General features: G+C 38.6%; 1 protein-coding gene across 1 annotated transcript; it reads right to left on the reverse strand.

Annotated features, from left to right (window-relative positions):
* Nucleotides 1–25: 25 nt before the first annotated feature.
* LOC146574638 (caM kinase-like vesicle-associated protein) lies at nt 26–16,193 on the reverse strand. Its single transcript, XM_085274464.1, has 11 exons — nt 15,947–16,193; nt 8,083–8,219; nt 7,219–7,350; nt 5,906–5,980; nt 5,631–5,769; nt 5,359–5,479; nt 5,177–5,252; nt 4,921–5,057; nt 2,649–2,727; nt 2,451–2,538; nt 26–1,418 (listed from the first exon to the last, which is right to left on the reverse strand). Exons 2-11 carry the CDS (start codon nt 8,175–8,177, stop codon nt 1,137–1,139), a joined length of 1,224 nt encoding a protein of 407 aa, XP_085130590.1. The 5' UTR covers nt 8,178–8,219; nt 15,947–16,193; the 3' UTR covers nt 26–1,136.
* Between the last annotated feature and the right edge of the window lie 1,578 nt (nt 16,194–17,771).

The following is a 17,771-nucleotide window of genomic DNA, read 5'->3' on the forward strand; positions in this document are numbered from 1 at the left end:
AGGGCAACTTCAGAAGAATGTCAGCTTGTTTCAGCAACAGGAGTATTGCTCATTTTATTCATTCACAAGCATTGTAGCAACTTGTTAGCTCAGCTAAAGGTTGCCAAATACACACAATTAAAAAAAATACACATGTATACACATACAATTCAAATATACATAGTCGTACAGAATATGGACTCTGCCATAAACTCTGAGTTTTACTAGCTACGAGTTACAACACAATAACAACTAAAACATCACTCCACACAGAATGCTCTACATCTAGTTTTCAGTGTTTTAAATGAAGTGTCAAAGAGGACGGAACACAATTATCAATACAGCGGCTAAAGACTCTAAACGGAGGCGCAAATAAAACAGCTAAAACATTTCAAAGAACTTAGTAAGCATATGTAATCAAGTTGTTCCTCTTGAAACATATTCGTACATGACTGCAACAAATATTAAGGCACTTTAACTTAAAACATATGCTTTCTTATGCCTTAAAATTCTAAGTTGTCAAAAGTTGCCCGGTAGTAGTCATGGTGTCAAATTGAATCCACTGTATTTTATAAAATATTTGAATACCACTCATATTGTACAAGTTTGAAATCTTTAAGACGGCTGAAAAATAATTATTTGGACTTTTAGTTTTATATTCAATTACTTGTGAGATGGTGTGTTGCTGTCTATTTTGGAGAGACTTTTAAATACAACTCTATATATTTATTTTGAAATAAACCTTAGTATCGTTAAATTACCAACTCATAATTTTAGGCCACAAGATATAAACTCAGGATTTTAAGTTCTGAAGCTAAAGTAGCAATTTGCCAAAACAAAGACAAATATATCTATATACAGTGGCAGGTTGAATAAAGTTGAGTTAATTTCACTAAACTACGCTGTGAGTTTTTTATAGTTCTCAAGGAAAACAAACACAACAGAAGACCTACTTTGCAACAAAACAAGGGAGAGTGGCGAACACTATTGAAAAGACTAGTCATTACATAATGCAAAAGGATGAAAGTGAGTTGTTGTGGATTAATTCTGCAAACTGGGGGTAAACTTAGACGGCAAAGACACAATATCATGATGCCAGATTTATTGGCTGTACTGCACATGGGATTGTTGCTCCTCCTTACGTGTTTGACTGAGGCCTAGTCTCCTTTTCTCTGTGGCAACATTTGAGGAACATCACCATTGCACCTTGCCTGCTCTTCCTGTCTGGCTGCACTGAGCAGGGAGAGTGCAGTCTGTGTTTCCGGAGCCTTTTCGCTGCAACCACCTTTCATGTTGGCGGCAACGCCGTCGCTGCCACCTGCTGGAGGAGCAGGAGCACCGCTTGGTGCGTTGGGGTCAGCTGGAGCCCCCGTGGCCCCAGAATCGCCCTGCTCAGATGCTCGAAGTCTCTTCATGAGAGTAGTCACTCTAACAGCTTTCTGTGAGTAACGAAAATGTAGTTCATATAAGATGATTACATACAAGGAAATACATTAGTCCATCTTTTCACTTGTGCTCATCATTGGCAACTTCACTAGCCACTTCATTAGGCACAACTGTTCAACTACTCATTAATGCAAAAATCAATCACATGACAGTATCTTCATGTATTTAGACATGTAGGCAATATCCTTTTGTGCATTGTGCTCTACCTACATACAAGATGTATTCTAATATCTGTAGGTACTTTATATATATTTATATTGTGTGTATTTATAATACAATATAAGATATAATATATAATCATGTAATATAAATCATATAAAACATATAATCTATATTGTATTCTATTTGTTGAACCCTTTTTTTGGACCATGACACCAAAAAATATCCCTAATTTGTGTACAAACTTTGGAATAAATGCCATTCTGATTCTGATCCACTGAGCAATACTGGGAACCAGTAACTCAAGTCTTGAATGCACATCAAAACTTGAACGACATGGGCTACAGAGCAGCTGAAGACCACACCATGTGCCACGCCGCTCAGCTAAAAACAGGAAACCGAGGATACATTTTTCACAAGGCTTATCAACATTGGACAATAGAAGATTAGGAAAAAGTGGCCTGTTTGATTGTAGGTTCATAATTTTGTGTAAACAACATTAAAGCATTCTTCCTTGTGTAAACAATTCAGGTTGCCGTTGGTGGTTTAACAGTCTGCGGTCATTTTCTTGGCACTTTGGGCCCCTTGGTACCAACTGAGCATTATTTAAATGCTACAACCAACAGTTTGAAAGCAAGCAGGTACCATCAAAGTGTGTCTATTCTAAGAAACAGAGTCAAATAAGAGTCATTTTATGGATAAAGAAATATGTTTTAGACAATTTATACAACTAGATATAGCCTGCTAGTTGGATCCTGGGCCACAACTGAATATAACGTATGTATGTAATACACTAAACATTACATTAATTATGTAATTACATTACAGCATTAATTTAATGATGTATACTTCATATGAAGGACTACCTTCCACTTGGCTTTGGCAAAGTTCTTTTCAATTTGTGCACAAACGCCATCCTTGATGTTCTTATCTGAGGCAGCATTGCCAGAAATCCTGAAAATAAGTAACAAAAGAGAGATTTTCCTCCAGTGCCAATCTATTCATCAACTTCATAATTTAACTTGTATTCATGGTACTGTTTACATTTGATTTTGGTTCTTTACCATTCATGGGCTATGGCTTCTTGTGCCGTCAATCGCTGATCTTGGTCCACTTCCATTAAAGATGCCACTAAGCTTTTGGCTGTAAAAAATACAAATAAAATAAACAAACAAACAAGAAATAATATAAAAAAATATTTATACCTTGGACACATCATTTGCAATCTGCCTATTGCAGACACACATACATGCAACCTTGTTTCCAAAAAAGATAAGGAGTTGTGTGAATTCATATGGTTTACATATCACTTGAGTGCAGATGACCTGAACATCTCAACTCAGGATGTGTTTTAGAGAGACCAGCCGGATGTAGCAGTTTGAGACAGCTGTAGTAAACTAGTCTGATTCGAGTCATGTGATTGCTACTGACTCTTTTAGTACAGAGTCACACTGCTGGATTCTGTCCATTGTCTAACATCTTTATGGCAGTATGTTCAAAAATATTTAGACAGTGCTGAGTTTTGAGGTTTGCATATACAGTGGGGCAAAAAAGTATTTAGTCAGCCACCGATTGTGCAAGTTCCCCCACCTAAAATGATGACAGAGGTCAGTAATTTGCACCAGAGGTACACTTCAACTGTGAGAGTCAGAATGTGAAAAAAAAAAATCCATGAATCCACATGGTAGGATTTGTAAAGAATTTATTCGTAAATCAGGGTGGAAAATAAGTGTTTGGTCAATAACAAAAATACAACTCAATACTTTGTAACATAACCTTTGTTGGCAATAACAGAGGTCAAACGTTTACTATAGGTCTTTACCAGGTTTGCACACACAGTAGCTGGTATTTTGGCCCATTCCTCCATGCAGATCTTCTCGAGAGCAGTGATGTTTTGGGGCTGTCGCCGAGCAACACGGACTTTCAACTCCCGCCACAGATTTTCTATGGGGTTGAGGTCTGGAGACTGGCTAGGCCACTCCAGGACTTTCAAATGCTTCTTACGGAGCCACTCCTTTGTTGCCCGGGCGGTGTGTTTTGGATCATTGTCATGTTGGAAGACCCAGCCTCGTTTCATCTTCAAAGTTCTCACTGATGGAAGGAGGTTTTGGCTCAAAATCTCACGATACATGGCCCCATTCATTCTGTCCTTAACACGGATCAGTCGTCCTGTCCCCTTGGCAGAAAAACAGCCCCATAGCATGATGTTTCCACCCCCATGCTTCACAGTAGGTATGGTGTTCTTGGGATGCAACTCTGTATTCTTCTTCCTCCAAACACGACGAGTTGAGTTTATACCAAAAAGTTCTACTTTGGTTTCATCTGACCACATGACATTCTCCCAATCCTCTGCTGTATCATCCATGTGCTCTCTGGCAAACTTCAGACGGGCCTGGACATGCACTGGCTTCAGCAGCGGAACACGTCTGGCACTGCGGGATTTGATTCCCTGCCGTTGTAGTGTGTTACTGATGGTGACCTTTGTTACTTTGGTCCCAGCTCTCTGCAGGTCATTCACCAGGTCCCCCCGTGTGGTTCTGGGATCTTTGCTCACCGTTCTCATGATCATTTTGACCCCACGGGATGAGATCTTGCGTGGAGCCCCAGATCGAGGGAGATTATCAGTGGTCTTGTATGTCTTCCATTTTCTGATGATTGCTCCCACAGTTGATTTTTTCACACCAAGCTGCTTGCCTATTGTAGATTCACTCTTCCCAGTCTGGTGCAGGTCTACAATACTTTTCCTGGTGTCCTTCGAAAGCTCTTTGGTCTTGGCCATGGCGGCGTTTGGAGTCTGACTGTTTGAGGCTGTGGACAGGTGTCTTTTATACAGATGATGAGTTCAAACAGGTGCCATTCATACAGGTAATGAGTGGGGGACAGAAAAGCTTCTTACAGAAGACGTTACAGGTCTGTGAGAGCCAGAGATTTTCCTTGTTTGAGGTGACCAAATACTTATTTTCCACCCTGATTTACGAATAAATTCTTTACAAATCCTACCATGTGAATTCATGGATTTTTTTTTTCACATTCTGTCTCTCACAGTTGAAGTGTACCTCTGGTGCAAATTACTGACCTCTGTCATCATTTTAAGTGGGGGAACTTGCACAATCGGTGGCTGACTAAATACTTTTTTGCCCCACTGTATATGCCTGCTGCTGTCTGAGGCTGAGGTAAATAATGGTCCTGATCCCTAAGTGAGAACATACAGGATTTTTTGTTTGGTTTTTTGTTTGCATTCTGTTTTTTTTTCCTACATTTTACACAGCATCTCAACTTTTTTTAAAAAATTTTATAAACAAGGTTGTACAGTCAAATACATTGAATGTCTCTTACCAGAGTCTGAAATATCATCCCAGTATGGGGAATCAAATTCATAATCCCCTGACAAAATCTTTAGGAAAAGATTCTTATCACGATTATCAGAGTCATCTTCTTCAGCATCATCATAAAAAGGAGGGTTCCCAGACAAACTAATGAGGTAGAAAAATGAGGATAAAAGAATAAGACTTTCTTCCACAAAACTCTAACTTAAGAAAACAAAACAAAACTTGTAATACAAGATACTCTAAGCACATTATGAGCCACTTACAGTATATACATGATCACACCTATGGCCCAGCAGTCCACAGGTCTTCCATATCTCTGTCTCGCCACCACTTCAGGGGCTAGCAGCAAAAACAGGTTTTAAGTATTTTGGCAGGTTTGCACTTTATAGTTAAAAACTAAAGCAGTACAAGATGAATTTTATTGATCTGAACTGATTTTACTCACCAAGATATTCAGGAGTCCCACATGGATCTTTAATGAGTCCATTTTCCAGTTTTGCCAACTGGAAGTCGCTGATAACAATTTTGGAGTGCTTCAAGCGATTAAAGTAGACCAAGTTCTCCAGCTGGTTAAGGAAATGAAAGTTTGTTTGTATCATAGAAAGCATATGATCTTAATGAATGCAACCTTATTACAAGGTGGTCCCTGCATACAGTAATTTATTTGGCCAGTGATGACATGCTGTTGTTTTTCACTAGGTGTCAGCAGTGCAGTACCTTAAGGTTTCTGTGGACGATTTTCAGAGAGTGCAGGTAAGCTACAGCTTCCAACACCTGCCTCATAACATTGCTGGTGTCCCTCTCTGAGTAGTAGCCTTGATCTAAGATCCAGTCAAAGACCTCTCTGCCTGTAGCACTGGCAAAAAAGGACACCTAGATTTAGTACGTCACTTTTTGATAATACTCTAAAACATTTCACAGATTCAATAAATCGTTTCTTTTGTGAGAGTTGAAGAGGTACAGTGAGCAACAAATGCCCCAAAACTACTCACAGCTCCAGGAAAATAAAGTACTCTTTCTTTGTTTCGAAGGCGTCAACCAGCTGAAGGATGTTGTGATGTTTTACCCTTTGAAGGGAACAGGAGAAAGATGCAGTGACGTAGGTGAGGTTACATGAGAAATAACTGAGTCAGAAAGGATAACAAAATCTCAGTGGTACTCTGTAAAACAAGAGCATAAAACAAGGTAAAGCTGTGTAACTGCAACAGGCAGTTTTTTCCATTACGTCAAAAACTGCCAGCATGGCATCACCACGGTCTAGCTCATCAGAGGGTGAATTTTTAGAACACCAACTAAAACAGTGCAGGCCTTAGTCAAGCAATGACAAATCACCACAATAATATGTCAGTTCTGGGTTCATAAATAATCAACATCTAATGAATTCCTTATTAAACTGATTTGGGACCAAGTATGCTGATTGTTATTATAATTTCTTGTCAGTTGCTGGTATGTTGACCTTTATTATGTATTATTTTTCATGCAAATGTGACAATTGAGTCCTTAGACATCACAATAGACCCACCGAATGTTACGTGTCATAGAATCTCAGGCTTTTAAAAATAACGTTTTACAGGATAAGAATGGTGGAAGACCCAATGAAAAAATCCTGACCAAAAATGTTTTTAGTTCTAATTTTGTCAGGTCCAATACCCATTTGTCACTAATGAAGACCTCATCTTAAAGCACAGCTAACACACTACTTTTATTTTATTTTTTTAAAGTGATGAGCAGTAGTTTTGTTTTTTTACTCATCAGTAAACACTAGATTTAAGCTGCACCTCTTGTGCTCTAATAAACATTTACGAAAGCAGTCCATGTGGGATAAACCCATGTTTATGGTAATGCCATGCCATCTACTGCAATAGTTATGCTCACTGATCTCTCTTTTTCTTCTTCTTCTTCTTCTTTTTCTTTTCTTTTTTTTTTTTAGCAGATTTTCAATATGTTAAAAAGGCATAAGTCATAATTTGGCTGCAAAATAAATATATATTAAAAGGATAAATTAAGGAGTTTACTTCTCAGCTTGGTAGATGGTAAGTAAATTTTGAACATCACCGGACTTATCCTTTAAGCAAAAACAAATATGTATGAAACTTGCAATCTGACTTTACTTGACTTTACTCTGTTTGTCACTTTTGCAATATACCAAACTTGAATATTTTGGCTTTTTCACCACAATGCCCCCTTTTTGGTATTTTTGGCTGAACTCAGAGATAAATGGTCATTTCACATCAGCTTTGCTTCACTGCCAGGTGGCTTCCACACCCCTAAAGCTCTGAAATGAGCAGCGCCATACTTTACTTACATCTTCAAGATCTTAATCTCATTCTTGGCAGCTTTCCTGACTTTCCTTCCATCCTTTTTGTGGAACTTTTTGCATGTGTACATCTTTAAGGTGTTCCGGTCCTTCGCCCGGAATATCTCACAAAACTCCTCTCTGTGTCAATATGGAAAAAAAGCAAACATATATCATATTATGAGTCAAATTCCTCAGAAGTCTGTACTAGAGATGGCATGATACCACTTTTTTATGTCCGATACAGATACCGATATCATAAATTTGGATATCTGCCGATACTGATATGAATCCGATACAGTGTATTTTTTTAATGAATAAAACTGTTTGTGGGCCAAAAACAAACAAGAGAGACGGACTCGCGACAGAAAAGCTGATCAGCTGATCATTGATCAGTTTCATGATTGAAGTAGCAACAGGAGAGGGAGGGGAGAGAAGAGGCAGTCGCTCCAAATATCGGTTGTTAAGCTTAACCTGGGAATGCTTTACAAACATTCAGAGATGAACTTACACACTTGCTTTACTTCTCTCTGGGATAACTTTCTTGGAGATGAAATGCCGGTTTGGCAGCACGTAGCGAGGCTCCAAATGCTCAATCAGACCGCCGACAGGTCTCGCACGCCACAGCCGCTCTATCACGTGAGGCATACTGCTCCGACGTGCTAAGGTTCTGAGCTGAGTTATGCCATGTCGCAAATTTTGTGAGGTGCTTTTGTGATATTTAATGGATCAGATTACATTTTTTATTTCTCTCCGATATCCGATCCAGTAATTTACGTCAGTATCGGAGCGATACCGATACGCGATATCGGATCGGTCCATCCCTACTATGTACACACTTGTCAGCATTCAGATAGGGAAAAATTTACTCACGATTTAACAATTTGTCCGAGGTCATACTTGTCGGTCACCTCTGAGGGACTGTTGTAATCCTTCTTCTCCCCGAGTGTCAAACAGCCAAATGGCATGGCAGCTCGTGCCCTAGCCGGGGAATATCTTGCCAACACAACCTGCCAACGATGGGTAATAAGTGAAGAGATAACATATGAGTATAGCTTTGTTTTGAAAGATAACGGCATAGTACATAGTATTTGCTAAATACTGTAAACAACATTATTGCACACGAGTTTTAAAAGCTGTGCTAAAAATTACTTGAGAACGAAATAAACTGTTTCATTAATGACACTAAAAGAAATAGGGGGAATGGTTTCTCAGCGATGCGTTTAGCATTAAATGAGTAAATGCAGTAAATCAGTGCACACATTTGCAGGAAGCAAAACTCTCTTTCTCTGGAATCTTTTTGGTTGTACATCTGAGACTAGGCAGGCATAATTGAGCTTGTGGGAGCAAATTATTTCAAATTACCACAAGAGAAACACAACATAAAAATTTAAAATTTCAGTAATCTTCTTCGGGGAACTCAGTGAGACCGGCAAGCGTGCTTCTTTCCATCCTGCAGTGAGTCAGCCCTGTACTGCAGGAGCAGCAGCTTTCATTTGTCTGTTTTCTGCAGTAAAGAATATTCAGGTGGATCTGACCTTGTGCAACAGCTGACATTTTTTCTGCTTTTGTATATGCTAAACTGCTTAAAATTTGGAAAAGCTGTTGCCCTGTTGGCTTTGAAATAACAAGAGAAAACACCACAATATTAACATATAAACCTGTACATGTTCACTGTCAACCAGTAGGAAGAATTCAATTATAAGAATTAAGAAAATATACGAGAAAATCTATTAGAGAATAATATTATTGTCCAAGTACTGTACTACAACAAAATAAGTGGTAGTTTATGATCACAAAACTAATGAATAACATGCAGTGTAAGCCACATGGCTTCCCAAAAAGAAGTTCAGTGCCTTCGTTCGAATACGTAACTGTGTGTCAGACAAATATTATAATGCTGGAAAATGTGAAATCACATAGGATAATTTATTAAATGCTTATCTTTTTTGGTCAATCTTCCCAAGGACACCAACAGAGTAATGTAAAACAATTTAGACTCTAATAATATAGTCTGTGATTTATACAGCGATTTTATGGTTTGAGTCAAAACACTGACAGGTTCCAACAATGTGTATTAGTTCTCCATGTTCCGTGAACAACAGCTTCCACACACATCATGTATGTGATCCATCCATCCATGCATGGGTGGCGATTGACTGATTGGAGCCCATCAGAGATGTTACAGGACGAAAGAGTGAAAAGCTGAAATCCTGGGTACAGCCTGGACAGATTGCCAGTGTATTTTCATGCAGGTTTTATTTAACTCAGTTCTGCAGAAATCCCAGGTTCTGAACCACCAATTAATTTTCTATAACACAAATCTCGATATGTTGTAAGATAAACAACATAAATATGAGAATTTTCAGTATATGGGAAAAAACTTTTACTAAATATGTCAATCATACATCATAAATAACCTACAGCTTTCATAAATACAAAACACTTTGAGTGCACTGGTCTCTCTAATGACCAAAATAACAGAGCTTACAAATACATAACAACATAAATCCTTAACTGTAGGATAAATGACTGCATGCAGGATGACATTTCCAACTGTATGCCACAAAAAGCCCAATAAATTAAATTCACCCACATGAATTCCTCTAACAGGTTTCTATGCCAATTTCACAGCCTGGCTACATAACCCCGCTGCTTTTTTTTCATCATGAAAATTGGAGCACTTTTATGGACACAGAGTGATCTAACACTGGATCATTTGCTATAACGTGTTCTCAGAGCAACGGCATTTTGTGTCTCGCCTTTGCTTTGAATTAGTTATCTACTTTGCTTAGAGACTTTCTGTCTTGTGAGATCAGTGCAAGCAGCTGGTGGTCAAAGTGTTTACCAGCTGGGCTTCTGGTTTCAATTCTAGGTTAGAACTCAAACTTTGCTTTGAAATTACACATAACTTTAAATTCTGATAACCTGAGCTGATGCGGCTGAACAAGTCCACAACTGCCAGCTAAAATTACTGATGACATAGGATCTGTGTGTGGATAACAGACTATTTTTTTGGCAGGCCTTACAATGGAAGTAGCAGCCAGTGCAGAAGAGTGGGAGTACAAAAATTCTGACTGAGGTGTTGAGTGATAGCCTCAGTCAAGACCAGAGATAAAGATTTCTCCCGGCTGCTGCATCCAGTAATATCTGTAGTACAGCAAGGTGTAACATATTTTAAGAAGATGTTCTTTCAGTGCACTTTTTAACAATGTATTGCTTAAGAGTAATTGTGAATCAAGATAGCACCCTCGAGTCGAAGACACTGGGATGGTATAGGTGACCAAATGTTCTCAAGGAGACTCTCCAAAGACATCTATGGGAGATAGTGACGCTGCAGTATCTGAACGCCTTATCTTTTCTAGCGATATTCCAAATTTTAGCTTCTTTTTAAGCAATCTAAGAAATGACACAAGTCAGGTTAATATGTCACCATAAGGCTATTTAGTGGTTTAGTGGAAAGACACAGTTTCCAACTTCTTTATCGCTTGGATTTTGTGTTTGCAAAGTGCTCTTTCAGTAAACAAATTGATAACAATTCTAAAATGCAGCATCCTTTATTAGACTTCAGCAGATGACCTTTATTGCATTTTTTACACATCTTCTATCTCTACCTGTATGTACTGTAAAATCTTTGACGCATGAGGTTCATATCATTAGTACTAGGGTAAGCAATGCAGTAGGTAGTTACAGTACAACTATTATTAATTTAAGAACCATGTAATTGTGTGTGAATAGGAATGCGGACACATTATGCAAGTTACCAGCATTTCTAAGTCACTGTTACTTATGTGGTAAAAAGTAATCCACCCACTCTTTGACTACAAACAGGCCACTTTTATTTTGAGCACGCTAAAGTGAAGGTGGGGGTCAACTTGGAGTAGCCAAAGGGATCAAGTCTCTTCTTTTCAGCCATTACTTTTTTGTTATTTAAGTCCATCCCAGACTTTACTCAAGGTTGTGTTTTTTCTTCAGTGTGCACAAGCAGGAGATGTTTCCTGGGGGCTGAGTGAAAGACAGAGAGTGCTGCAAACTAAAAGCACGCGATCCATCTCCTCCTGCAGAGCTCTAGCCTAAACAATTCCATACTTCAGTTTACCATTTGCCTGGTGAAAATGCAGAACACAACAGCGTGGCTCTCCTCTGTCCTAAAGGGGCGAGCTTTCACTTCTAGAGTATGGGAGCGTTTGAAAGATATGCCCAAGCTAAATCACATCCTCTGCATCAATCTGACAAGAATAATACCCAGACTCACCATTAGCATTTTCTCTCACTCAGATTGATACAACTCTGTTGTCTGGGTATCAGAATAATTTCTTTTCATTATACATACACCAGTCCTGTAAGGCTCATTTAGACCAACGGAAGAAAACATACTACGTACGTGAGGACACAAACGCATACATTTTGCTTTCATTGTTTGTGTTTATTCAACCAGAATTCATGATCTTATTTACCCTCACTTATAAAAGGGCTTGAACAAAAACTAGGCCGCAAGCATATTTAGTAAGGTCTGACCAGAGTTTTAAGAAACACGCATGTTATCTCATGGCCTCTGTTTCTCACCACACAGACAATAGCTACCGCAGAAAGACAGACAATATCATGAATGCCAAGCAGAATTAGAAGGTAAGGCGGATGTCAGACCAGTTAATACAATTATCAGACCTCACAATGAATCACAGATCCCTACACCTGTTCTCATAAGCTTGAGTCACAGGACGGCTCAGCAAACAATAAACAGAAATATGGCAAGTTGGGCAGAATTTTGTGTGCACATGTTTTTCCCCTTTCAAAGCAATCTTTGAGATAAGAAGCAGTTCTTCAGCAGAAGACAGAAAAAAAAAGATAGAAGACACTTGACTATTGCTGAGTCAGGGGTCTTTTATCTATGCTTTTTGAAAGAGCTGAATGAAGTGCTCTTCAGTAATGGGGATGTAAATTATGTCTCAAATTAAGTCGCTGAGCTCAACTTAAAAAAAGAAAAATATAACTAGCGACACCCTTGGTGAATAATGACAAAGGCAGAACGGTGTGATTAGAAAACAAATTAATAAAAAATAAAAAAAAAGATGTCACTGTCCAGCTGCTGATTGGTAGCATAAAGTAGTAGCTCAGGTTATTTTGTTTTCAGTAATAACAACTTTAATATACAGCCTACAAAGCTGACAGTCGTGATGCGTGGGGTTTGAATAGACTTTTTTTTTACAGAGGTTTTGCAACATTAAAAACCAAACACAAAAAACTCCCATTTCTATGCTGAAATGGGATTTAAACAAAAGTGAACAAAAAGGTCAAAAATGTATAAAGAAAAAGAAAAAATGATCCCCCTGAACTTGAATGTGATGTATAATATCTGACAAGAAACCAAGAAGCAATTTGTGTTTAGGTCTCTGTCCTTTTCATTGACTTTGTTGTTGTTATTCACTAGCTGGAGTTGCATTTGTTTTATTGATAGTGACAGTGGGATGAAATGTATGTATGTTACAAAAATGAAACTGTGAGTACACTGAGCCATAGAGCTGCAGTCGCATAATGCTCCCACTGACCCTTTATTAAGGAAAATAAATTACATACATCTGGAACACATTACCAACTGGACATGGTCCTGCCACAAAGGGTACTAAAATATAAGCCTTTGTCTGTAAATATCATCCTAGGGCACATCTCAGCTGCCTACCACCGGTCTAATTTTGAAGAATAAGATTAATGAGGATGGATGGCACTTTTTCACATTGCGTTCCAGCAGTTGCACAACACTGCCTAACCTTAGGGGACTATTATGATTCAAAATAAAATCTTTGAGGGATGAGGCATGTCTGCGTTTTTGTTCTGCTCATGCTGATGTGAGTTTGAGAAGAAAAAAAGCCTGGAAATTTGCATTATGCATTATATTCTAGCAGTTAAAAATGACAGCAATGTATCAGAATTTTAAAATAATCAGTGTTTTTAAGCAGTCTCACCTAGGCTGCAGTGCCTGAATGGCATGAACGTGTTAAGTTTAAATATGGCTAAAAATAATAACCATCATCTGCATTCAGTAAGTAAAAAAAAGTATGACTGTGGAGCTGGGTGGAAAAGATTTGGATATTTTATTTTATGTGTTAAAATACTGAGTTCAACACAATGCCAGAAGTTTATAAATTTTAATTTTAAAAACATCCTAAATAAAAATTAGATTTCATGAATTTACTGATTTCAGCTTGCAATTGTCTTTTTTTTTTTTTGTAATTTAATGAATTGGCATCATGAATATGTACATGAAGTAATTTCATGTGTTTTTATGCTTCACTCATTTTGCTTTATTAAATAAACTATTATCTAATAAACCCTAAAATACTAAGACATTATATGTTCAATGTTCCTGCAGTGACATTGTATTTATAATCCATCTTATAACTGCATGTTGTTTCACTGTAATAAAGCTTTGTCTCTTTTGGTCTTCTAAGCAGCATAATTGATATGCTGAGTCATGTTGAACAACTGTGATGGAAACTGGATGATGCGTACCGATTTTCCCCAAAGCAGACGTTCATTTTACGGATACTATTTACTGTCGTTGCCTTGTTTACTTGTTTTATGTTCTAGTAGACCACTAGTACGCATACTTCACAATGTAATGGGTGTGTTTGTGTAGGAGGTAACAACTGACAACCTCTGAAGGCAGTTTGGAAGAACATAAACCTTTTTTTGGGGGGGTCTGGAGAACATTTTTTTTCTTTTACTGTGCTTTTGTTGTTAGGTTTGCCCGTGACATTTTACAGACATGACTACAAGCGTCCTTATTTATTCCTTATTTATTTATATATTCATTTTTAAATAAATGTTTCTTGCTGCTATTTTGGAATTGGATTGTTTGTCAAAGCCATGTGAGACAGTGGCAGCAGGCCAGAGCTGTGGATTTGGCCACAGCTGAGGCTCTTCAAAGGAAACTGCTTGGTGACAGGGGGCAGATGGCAGTGATAATATCTGAGCCAAATTTTATAGCTTGTAATGCTTCATTTATGATTAAAATGTCCCTCTTGCTAGCTGTGAATGCAAAGCACACATTTACATTTTTCATTTTCCGACACATTAAGGCAGAAATGAACACAGGCGAAAGAAAAGTGTTTGTTTTGTCCCAACCCACCCAACCCCACCCCTCCTCGAACGGCAGGTCCAGTGAGGTGGAGAAAATTGTTGAGTATGAATCAGTCCTTTTTTGTGCTTGCTTGTGCAATGCACTGACTCGTACCATTCAACTCTTTTCTGAAGCATCACTGGCTCATCTTACCACTTTCTTCTGATGTTGTTTTGTTGCCATGGTTTCCAAGAGCCACAGTATGCATTGTGGCACCGTCTGTACAGAACAGCTCTCTGTGCTCTCACTGGCATTACTCCCCAAAACCACTGCCACTTCATGTGACCGAAACTCTATTAAAAGAGTTTACAGAACGAAACTTCAAAAATATTAACCGAGGTAATTAATCGAGAAAGATACTGAAGCTTGTTCACCACAATACTCTGACACTATACCAGAGCAGTGTATGACCCAGTTATCAGACAGCTACTTTAACCTACTGGAATGCACCACTGCATAGAAATATTAAATTCAGTGTATAGCTTGCTACATGAACTGAAAACCACAGCTCTCTTCAGGTAAGCCCTTTCCACACTCTTCTCAGTGATGAATCTTTTACTGTTTCTTGGAAAGAAGAACCACCAAAGCAGAGTGTGGTGTGTCTACATCTCTGTTTGTAAATATATGTAAATACTGGATATTCATACATGCACATTCTAATATGCATTTCCAAATTCTGCATTTAAACACAGCATCTCTTATCACTGTATCATTGTATCAAGTCTCTTGTTTTCTGCACCAGGTTTTCCAAACTTCTGTGCGCTAATTACAAATTCCCACTCCTTTAATGCTGTGTAATTGATCCAAATCCGTAATGACTAAAATGACACGTCACTGCAATCCTTTCAAGAGCCACTACAGGTATACAAGGGCACCCTTATGGCTTTCTTTTTTAAAAATGGTTTATTCTAGGAGACAGTCACTTGGACTGTTGTGCTTCTTCTGGGAAAGTGTTCAAAACGTCAAAGCACTCTCCCTCCTTCTGGGGTGTAAGAAGTGGTGGCCAAAGTAAGTGGGGATTGTAAGCTCGCTGGCTGTGAAAAGATGACAAATAATGACAAGGAGGCATGGACACCGCGAGACTGTTAAAATGTGAACTGAAGAAGTACTGCAGTCTGAGTGCAGGGAGAAGACGCCTTATGTAAATCTGGAGCGCAGTTTGAGCAAGTCTATGAACTACCGCTTCAAAATTTTAGATTTTGAATTAAGTTATGATAATGAAGAGTATATGCAAACTTGCCATCGGCAGCAAAACCGATTTCACCGTTATTAGTCTTCCTATAGGAATACACTGACAGCCCAGTAGCTCATGCAGGTTTAACAGTTTATGCATAGCTCAAAAAATGCGCTTAGCACAGGTTCGTCCGATGTCACCGATCCTGCTGTTTTCTGAAATCACGTGAGAATGTCTGCTATTCCTACCAAAATGTTTAATTCCTCCAAAAGTTTTCAAAACATCTCGGCTGTGTTGTGTTTTGGTATCAAAGACGGTCATTCGCGTTACTGAATAAATAAACCTCGGAGAACATCCCTCAACAATTTCACTTATCGTTTTTGTTTTCAGTGTTTTGCAGTCTTATGACACTAATCCAAATTACGCAAACTGTACTCACTTACCTTCAACGAAGTCAACTGGTACTCGGTAATCCAAGTCTTTGCGTAATATTCGAGTATTTGACTGCGGCTTCACTTTTCTTTGGATGCATCCACTGATGTCCCAGCGTGCTATCACAGAGATATAAGATACTCGAGCGTTTCCAACAAGTCAGCGTATTCACGGGAGTATTACGTGAACGTTTGATGGTAACCGCGGACTATGATGCAGAAAGGAGGGGAAGCGTGTGTGCGCGCGAGTGCGACCCACTGTGTAGCAGTGTTTGGAGCACTATATACGTGCACCACTGCATCAATTGTGTTTTGAAAGCAAAGTATATTTAGGGAGATGTCTCAAAATGGGGCTTGGAGGAACAGGGAAAAAAAAAAAGCTTCTTTTTTAATAGAACGAAAATCTCGTTGCTACTTCCACGAGGAAGACTGGAAGTAATTCCATTTTAAATGGCCATTTCCTTGCATTAGATTTCTTTCATCCCTAAAGAAAGAAGGGTGCAGCCTACCTTTAGGGTGAACTTTCAGTACACCTTGTGGTTAACCAAATAACAGCATATTTAGTCATGAAATTAGAGTTGCAGGAAGATACATAGATAAAGTACCATCATCAAAGATCAAGTAATCCTGCAAGATGTTTGACTGGAAAACATCTCAAACACAAGCAGCACAATTCCATCATGTATCAACGAGACTAGGGCAGTACCTTCAACTTCACAAAAACTGCAAGCTGTCTATGATATATTTTCCAATATATTTTCCAGAGTATAGCCTATACTCATGTTAAAAACCACCTGCTATGTTAAGCAACTGACTAGGAGGCAACATGCTTTCTCCTTTATTTCTCCACAGAGCGCATTCATATCCATTTTTACCAACTTATTAAAGTGTATTGATTTCTGATGCCTTTTAATTTGCTGTGATGAACTGGATTGAAGGTTTATGTCCATGCAGCTCGATTGTCAGATCAAACCGAAAGCCAGGGAGTACAAGAATGCCAGTCCAAAGTATCTTTGGGAAACAACTGGCAGTAAAGTGAGTAACACAAGATTAGTTTAGTACATTAACTGTATCCCTTATCCAGAGCTGCTACACAACATAAAAATTAACCTGTGCAAGAAAAAAAAAGGATCACCAAGCACAGTTTTGTTTTTCATCTCTTGAGCTGATACTGGTACAGGGCTCACTCAAGCCTCTGAAGAGGTGATTACATGAGGTAGAAATAACATTAACAACACACTTCTGGAGCAGGTGCTATCCTCAACCTCTTCACAGACCGTGTGGGTGCTGTGTGTCATGGTGAAATTGCTGAAAATGCGCAGGTTTGAAAATAAACATCTATTACGTGGTTCTTTCCGCTCATATTTTTAATGCATATAAAGTTTAGTTAGTTTAGACAACAGAAATCTGTCATTTTTAGAGCTCGCTGAGTGCAGTGAAAACAGATATCACCATAAGTAACTTTGCAATTATGTACAGGTATGCAGAGGATCTGCAGGGATTTTAGATTGTAGGCAGACTCTGTAGCACTGCCTTATATAACAGGAGTGTCTCTCCTTTCCGAAAATGAGTAATGCCGCTAAAAGGCCATTGGGATAACTGGAAAGAGTGTGGTGGAGCATCTTTAACCTGCTCCCCACCTACCCACAAAACCACCTACTCTCTCTTTTCTGACTCCCTGTAATATATGGCTCTCCAGAATTCTGGTTGTCTTAGGAGTACAAGTTGTGCTGTATAACAAATCTGAATCCTGAAATTTTATATACTGTTGTCAAAATTTATAAACTACTATAGGTTTAAAATCCTCTCTCCAGCCATCCATTAAATTTTAAAGTGG

This window comes from Mchenga conophoros, linkage group LG5 (assembly GCF_057382185.1).
Source record: "Mchenga conophoros isolate Kocher_MC1m ecotype Shallow Benthic linkage group LG5, M_conophoros_male_GT1.1, whole genome shotgun sequence".
NCBI classification, from domain to species: domain Eukaryota; kingdom Metazoa; phylum Chordata; class Actinopteri; order Cichliformes; family Cichlidae; genus Mchenga; species Mchenga conophoros.